The sequence below is a fragment of the Hypanus sabinus genome, chromosome 14 (genome assembly GCF_030144855.1).
Source record: "Hypanus sabinus isolate sHypSab1 chromosome 14, sHypSab1.hap1, whole genome shotgun sequence".
In the NCBI taxonomy this organism is placed as follows: Eukaryota; Metazoa; Chordata; class Chondrichthyes; order Myliobatiformes; family Dasyatidae; genus Hypanus; species Hypanus sabinus.
In genome coordinates, this window is record NC_082719.1 from 33,717,013 (window position 1) to 33,725,336 (window position 8,324).

The following is an 8,324-nucleotide window of genomic DNA, read 5'->3' on the forward strand; positions in this document are numbered from 1 at the left end:
AAGGTGCTCAGGATGCTTAATGGTCAGAGGGTGGATAAATCTCCTGGACCTGATGGAATGGACCCTTGGGTTCTGAAGGAAGTAGATGGGGAGATTGCGGAGGCATTAACAATGATCTGTCAAGAATCGATAGATTCTGGCATTGTACCGGATGACTGGAAAATTGCAAATGTTACTCCACTATTTAAGAAGGGTGGGAGGCAGCAGAAAGGAAACTATAGACCTGTTGGCTTGACATCAGTGGTTGGGAAGTTGTTGGAATTGATTGTTAGGGATGAGATTATGGAATGCCTGGAGGCACATGACAAGGTAGGTCAAAGCCAGCATGGTTTCCTGAAAGGAAAATCCTGCCTGACTAACCTACTTCAATTTTTGGAGAGAATTACAAGCAGGGTAGACAAAGGAGATGCAGCAGACGTGGTGTACTTGGATTTTCAGAAGGCCTTTGACAAGGTGTCGCACATGAGGCCGCTTGGCAAGATAAAAGCCCATGGAGTTACAGGGAAGTCACTTGCATGGGTGGAGCATTGGCTGATCAGCAGAAAACAGTGACTGGGAATAAAGGGATCCTATTCTGGCTGGCTGCCAGTTACCAGTAGAGTTCCATAGGGGTTGGTGTTGGGACCACTGCCTTTTTCAATGAATGTCAATGATTTGGACTATGGGATTAATGGATTTGTGGCTAAATTTGCTGATGATATAAAGATAGGTGGAGGAGCAGGTAGTGTTGAGGGAACAGAGAGCCTGCAGAAAGACTTAGATAGTTCAGGGGAATGGGCAAAGAAGTGGAAAATGAAATACAACATTGGAAAGCGTATGGTCATACACTTTGGTGGAAGAGATAAACAGGCAGACTATTATTCAGATGGGGAGGGAATACACAATGCAGAGATGCAAAGGGCCTTGGGAGTCCTTGCGCAGAATATCCTAAAGATTAACCTCCAGTTTGAGTCGGTGGTGCAGAAGGCGAATGCAGAGTTGGCATTCAGTTCTAGAGGTATAGAACATAAGAGCAGGGATGTGATGTTGAGGGTCTGTGGAGTATTGTGTGCAGTTTTGCCTTATTTTAGAAATGATATACTGACTTTGGAGAGGGTTTAGAGAAGATTCACGAGAATGATTCCAGGAATGAAAGGGTTACCGTATGAGGAATGTCTGGCAGCTCTTGGACTGTATTCCCTGGAGTTCAGGAGAATAAGTGGGGGGTTCTCATAGAAACATTCCGAATGTTGAAAGGCCTGAACAGATTAGATATGGCAAAGTTATTTCCCATGGTAGGGAGTCTAGGACAAGAGGGCACAACTTCAGGATTGAAGGACGTCCATTTAGAACAGAGATGCGGAGAAATTACTTTAGTCAGAGGGTGGTAAATCTGTGGATTTTGTTGCCACAGGAGGCTCTGGAGGCCAAGTCATTGGGTGTATTAAAGGCAGAGATAGATAGGTTCTTGATTAGCCAGGGCATCAAAAGGTATGGGGAGAAGGCAGGGGAGTGGGATGACTGGAAGAACTGGATCAGCCGTGATTGAATGGCAGAGCAGCCTTGATGGGCTGAATGGCCTACTTCTGCTCCTATATCGTATGGTGTTATGGTCTTATTTGTAATTAATTTAGGTCACTTTGCAGCCTCTCTCCCAGATGAACTCAATCGCTTCTCTGCTCCGTTCGATGTCATTAGCTCTGAGCCTCCGAGGAAAGCCACCACTACAACGTGCAACCTGGTCATCTCTGAGGCTGAGGTATGCAGGTGTTTCCAACGAGTGGACAGTCACAAGGCTGCGGGACCAGACAGCATCGCAGGGCGAGTACTCAGGATGTGCGCAGTGCAACTGGCAGGTGTGTTCATTGACATTTTTAATCTCGCCCTCTCCCAGTGCAGAGTGCCCTCCTGCTTCAAATTATCCACCATTGTTCCTGTACCAAAAATGACAAAGGTAACGTGCCTGAATGACTGGCGTCCTGTTGCACTCACCTCAATAATAAGCAAATGCTTTGAGAGGCTGGTCAGGAACTACATTTGCAGCTTGCTACCACCCAAACTGGACCTCCTACAATTTGCCTACTGACGCAACTGAATGACAGATGATGCAATAGCCACTTCTCTACGTACTGTCCTTACACACCTGGAGAAGAAGGATGCTTATGTGAGAATGCTGCTCTTGGACTACAGTTCAGCATTCAACACCATAGTTCCACCCAGACTCGACAAGAAGCTCAGAGACCTCGACCTTCACCCTGCCTTGTGCGGCTGGATCCTGTCAGATCACCAGAAAGTGGTAAGGGTGGGGTCCCTCACCTCTACTTTTCTGACTCTCAATCCAGGAGCCCCTCAGGGCTGTATACTAAGTCCCCTCTTTTACTCCCTGTCAAACAATAACAAGGAGGCTTACAGGGAAGAAGTCATCTCTGACACAGTGGTGTCAGGAAAACAACCTCTCCCTCAATGTTGCAAAAGCAAAGAAGCAGGTTGTGGGTTACAGGAGGAATGGAGACAGGCTGACCCCCATTGCCATCAATGGATCCGGGGTTGAGAGGCTGAACAACTTTAAGTTCCTCGGCATCCACATCACTGAGGACCTCACGTGGTCTGTACACAGCAGCTGTGTGGTGATAAAGGCACCACAGTGCCTCTTTCTTCTCAGACAGTTAAGGAAGTTTGGTATGGGCCCCCAAATCCTTAGAACTTTCTACAGGGGCACAATTGAGAGCATCCTGACTGGCTGCATTTCTGCCTGGTATGGGAACAGTACTTCCCTTAATTGCAGGATTCTGCAAAAAGTGGTGCAGACAGCGCAGCACATCTGTAGATGTGAACTTCCCATGACTCAGGACATTTACAAAGACAGGTATGTAAAAAGGGCCCATAGGATCATTAAGGACTCGAGTCACCCCAACCACAATCTATTCCAGCTGTTACCATCCGGGAAATGGTACCGCAGTATAAAAGCCAGGACCAACAGGCTCCAGGACAGCCTCTTCCACCAGGCCATCAGTCTGACTAATTCATGCTGATCTGAGTGTACAGTATTTCTATGTTACATTGATAGTTCTATTTATTATAAATTACTGTGATTGCACATTTAGACAGAGATGTAACATAAAGATTTTTACTCCTCATGTATGTGAACGATGTACAAAATAAAGTCAATTCAATTCAACTTTGTAGAGATCAGTTTTCACTTTGACACAGAAGAATCTTTCTTCTGTTTTTTGGTGTCAAAAAAGCAAAATTTAATCCACTGTGATTTAATGTTGTAAAACAATAAAACGTGAATACTTCCAAGGGTGATGAATACTTTTTAAAGGCACTGTACATGACTTATTTTTGCTCTTAATTCTTACAGAAATTATTCAACAATTAACACAGTTATAAACATAATTGTTTACCAACTGTCTTGTTGCTTTTTCATGTTTTCTATATTACTTATATACAAATATTAATTTTGCTCTGATATATTAATTTCTTTCCAATGGAGAATAGAAGTTTAAACTAAAACTGCCTCACATCTAATAATTCAGTCTGAAGCTTAATGCAGTTCAGCACCATGCCAGAAAAGGATACTGTGCCAACAGCATTCTGGAACTAGACAGAGAACACAAAGCTTTTCCATCAGCTGTTCCCTCAGAAAAATTGAAACGCTGCCCTGCAGACAGCATAGGCTCAATTGGTGACCTTTTTCTACTTAGCTTTTACTAATATTAATTGCACTTAAGAACTATAGTCATAACTTGACTGCATTACATGTGTTGATGCCTGAAGTAATTCTTGGAAAATGCAAAAAATTAAAAGCTATTTATTAAGAGTTGAGCATTTTGCTGAGAATTTTGAAAAAATATACATGGTTTTTAAATAATACTGACACTTTAACTCATTTTATATCATATGGATCTATAATTTGTGTTCCCTTACTCATGTAAATCACTAATGATATGATATCCATTAGTAAACAATGATGAAAACTACCTTTCTTATATGATAGTTCAGCATTTTAGTACTACACTCGGATTGTGCCACTTATATTTGGCTCCCTGCAAAAAGAATAGAGTTTATAAAAATAAACAAGTAACATTAATTTCTTCCAGATGAAATAAACACTGAGCAGATATAGGATCTTGTTACCACTAATGACTGAGTTGTACTTTTGAGAAACAAAAATTAATGTATTTTACTGCCCTTGCCTTCTGAACAACAACATGGTCCTGCAATAATGGGAAAATAATGTTTTACAGAAAAATATTGTCTGTAAATCCATTGTGAATTAATAGAAGTTGGTCCTAACTTTAAGGAACCCACAAGGAATAAATCTGGGTGGGCTGACTGTAGTCTGCATGGATTTTGAGCACAATGCTCTCTCTAAATTAATAACTTCTACGAAAGCAATCACAGGATATTCAGTGTGAAATGCAATAGGACTTCTAAGGGTGAAGCAAATTACTGGCATGGAATGCATCAGGCCATTGGATTTGAGCTATGGAAGATGGAAATTGGTTCTTTAAATGGGAGATTTTAATCTTTAATAGCAACATTCAGACCTTAGGCAGATATGAATTATATGTATTCTCTGTGCACTGCAGATATTGTAACTGTTATTTCAATCAAAGATAGTCAATATTAATTTAATGACAGAATTCTCATTAAGTAGTATGGTAAATTTTTGAATTTATTTGTAATTGAATACAATTGACAACATTTATTCATGATTTACTTATCTAATTCTGTTGCTACCCCAAATACAGTGAAGTTAATTGTTCAATTTTTAGAACTTTGTTATGATCCAGAATCTTGTTTTAGACCTAGTGTTGCATTCAAGAACCTTAATCAACTTTATCTCTGCATCTGTTTCCATTTAATAGTTCAACTGAATAACCTAAAATTCATAAAACATAAGACCATAAAATATAGGAGCAGAAGTAGGCCATTCGGCCCATTGAGTCTGCTCCACCATTCAATCGTGGGCTGATCCAATTCTTCCAGTCATCCCCACTCCCCTGCCTTCTCCCCATACCCTTTGATATCCTGGCTAATCAAGAACCTATCTATCTCTGCCTTAAACTCAATCAAAGGTTGAGACGGTATAACTGTACACTGTAGACTGCAGAAAAGACATGGATTATTGGGAAGAATAATATTTCTTCTTTAATATTTCCCTTGCTAGTTCCATTCTTTGTTTTACATATCCCAGATAAGTATCCCTTCTGATTAAACATGTACTGCAGCATTTCTGAACTTCACAATTATATTGAGCAATGACTAAAATATCATTGTTCCCACAGTTCATTACTTCAATGAAAATAATTCAGACCTCAGGAAAATTCATTATTTTTACAATCTTTGTTCCCTCAATGTGTCCTATTTATCCTCCCTTTTACAACTAACATTTTATTCCCGAGGATAGTGTTGAATATTTCAATATACAGTTATGCACATACAGATTTTATGTTTATTGTATGCAAGTTATATTATTGTGTCGCAAACAAAAGATTGGCTGAATTGATATTGAAGTTCATCTATATTATGTATGGTTACAACCTGGCAAGCAGGGTATTCTCTTTCCTGTTTGGCCTTGCTCTCCAATGTTCATCCCTCATTCAAAAAACTCTTTTTCCCTCTTCTATTTACTCTTGAACTCAGAGTTATCGCCTTCATTCTACTTGGGAAAATAACACCCTATAATCAGTTTATTCCAGTTGACTTTCTTGCATTCTTTTACATTTATTTTCTTTCATGATTGGATCCTAGTCTTGTGAGCAATCACCTTTTCATCAGTTTAACACTTTCATAAATGAACAATTAATATTCACTGTGCAAATTTGACATTTTTATTACTGGTGCATTTTCTTCAGCTGGCTACCTCCCTGTTACCACTCAATGTTGGTGATCCTCCCATGAGTGTCTGTCTGTGCCACCTCATTGTCACTGCATCCATAACCTGGTAGGAGTGTCCCAGAAATGAATGCCTTATAGAAAGGAACTGATGATGATATATCAACCTTGGGAGTGACCCTCAAATTGCCTTAACAAGTTATCTTTATTTTTGATGTCAATGCCCTACTGCACTCCTAAAACTCTTAAAGTAGCAATTCCTGCTTATCTGACCCTTTGTTTATTTATAATTCTTATAGTTATTATTAAAATTGCAAGACATTTGCGCATCCTTCATTGATTCCCAATTTTCCTGTACTTAACTCGGGAGCAATGATATCTTATGATGGGTTTTGGATTTGGCGAATTAGCGTTTCATTCTTCGCTTCTGAATGTGGGCAACTGTTTGGCAGCGTCTTTTGCTCACGCAGATAATGGGATTTACCGCAAAGCATTCAGTGAGGTTAATAATCCAATCACCCCAGATTGGTTTAAGATACTCTGGGACTCTTTGTGTCTGATAACTATGAACTATGTTGTGAAATGTGGCTTATCAGTGGGATTTCATCTGAATGTTTATCTGCAGATTCGCCCAACCTTCTCAAAACTAAGCCATCTTTTAACAAGGACCCGCAATAGGCAGAATGACCAAAGCCCGTGGGAATTGATTTCACATGATTTTCTGGAGTAAAATCAACACTAAAACCCTGAGGTTTGATTTTATATGTATATAGGTAGATAAGTATACCTTTAAGAAAAGCGCATCTCACTTATTTAAACAACCCTTATTCAACATTTTTTGCTAAAGGCTTTTACTAGTTTACCCAAAGGGTGTGTGTCGGTGTTCACTCCATCCAGTCCAACAAGAAACACATCCATACTCACAAAAGTTGCAAAAACGGCAAGCTTGAAAACATTCCTTCTCTTATTTCGTGGTAACTTCCATTTACCAAACTCCTGCGGACAGAGATTAAAACAAATCTGGATGCATTTGTTCGTAAAGAATGTAGATTTGACAGAAAATTTAGCAGCGACTCTTTTCCTCATTCGAGATCATTTATACCACCCCAACCAATTTATAAAGTGGCTTCTGAGCTCGGAGAAGACCCTGGTGAACTTTATAGACACAATAGATTCTCCAAACGTTGGAAGCCTTGACAGCACATTGAACGTGCTGGGGGAACTCAGCAAGTCGGGTAGCTTACATGGAAGGACAGTAACAGTCCACCTTTTGGGCCGAGATCCTTCACAGAAGGTTGGCGAAATGTATCAGTGGTGGAGGTGGAGATTGAGAAAGGGGAGACAATGTCAGAGACAGACAAGTAAACTTAAAGGGCAGGTGCACTTTATCCAGTTTTGTTCAACATCTGTTTCGAAGTTTTTTTTTAATGCTAATGTATGTAGGATGCCTAATATGGAGGCTTACAGTTAGATGAAACAAAAGGGATGTAACACAGACGAAATGCTGGAGGAACTCAGCAGTCTGGGCAGCACCTATGGAAAAAAAAAGTACAGTCGACGTTTCGGGCCGAAACGCTTCGGCAGGACTGGCAAAGCCCCAAACAAACCAATGGAAATAGATCCGTCTTTGCTAAAGATTGGGTTGAAAGGGAACAGAAGATGGAAACAGAGCGCGGCGAGAAAGCAACTCACACTGTCGCATTATGAACGAAAAGCCCAGAAATGCAAAGCTCCATCCTTAATTATTCCTCGCCGTCAGTACACGCTAACTGCTCGGGATTGTGGAGCGGAGACTTCGCCTGTCGCTCGTTTCTTGAGTGCATTAGTTTTATTCCCGTGTTACAGACGGCAGTGGGATATGGTTACAAAATAATATAAGCTATCTCTAACGCTTGTCTTTCAATTCTCCTGCTTGCATTAAAGTTGTCTGCTGAGATAATAAGGACTGTCATTTCTTTTCCAGTAATAGTAAACAATGCATATACGGTCGTCGGTTCTGATTACTTACAGGGACGTTATATCGCCGGCAGTAATTCTTGGGACAGATGAAGTTCCAACACACATGATGGTATCTCTGGTACAGCTACACCGAGAAGGACAATTCGCTTTCTTCCCAATCACATTGCTGAATAACAAGCTGATCCCAATTGTCACAGAGAGCAGCACAAAGCTCTTGTCCAAACTACACATGATTTGGTTTTTGACGCACCCTTACAGAGGGCCATTTAACAAATCATCCCGTACGCTGCCTCTACTTTCTGTACCGTCCGCTGCTTGGGCGAAAGTGCTGACATCAGCTGGTAATTGCAGACCTGGGTCAATGAATTATTTATTGAATGTTCCAGCTCCAGGGAGTTTAAAAATATCCTCTACCGACACGATAGGTATCATTGTCCTTGTCCCCTGTTCAATCTTCCCCACCGCGGGAGCGACCACGGATCGGGTTTGCGGCCCACCAAAAATGTAATCATTTCCTGCCCGGGACCGACTGTTCAGTTATA

General features: G+C 40.8%; 1 protein-coding gene across 1 annotated transcript in view; it reads right to left on the minus strand.

Annotated features, from left to right (window-relative positions):
- lgi2a (leucine-rich repeat LGI family, member 2a) overlaps positions 1-8,013 on the minus strand; it is a 67,161-nt gene extending 59,148 nt beyond the window's left edge. Inside the window, exons 1-2 of the mRNA XM_059988527.1 lie at positions 7,832-8,013; positions 6,748-6,819 (exon numbers count right to left, since the gene is read on the minus strand). Of these exons, the coding sequence (XP_059844510.1) occupies positions 6,748-6,819; positions 7,832-8,013 (254 nt within the window). The remainder of the gene's footprint in view (positions 1-6,747; positions 6,820-7,831) is intronic.
- Between the last annotated feature and the right edge of the window lie 311 nt (positions 8,014-8,324).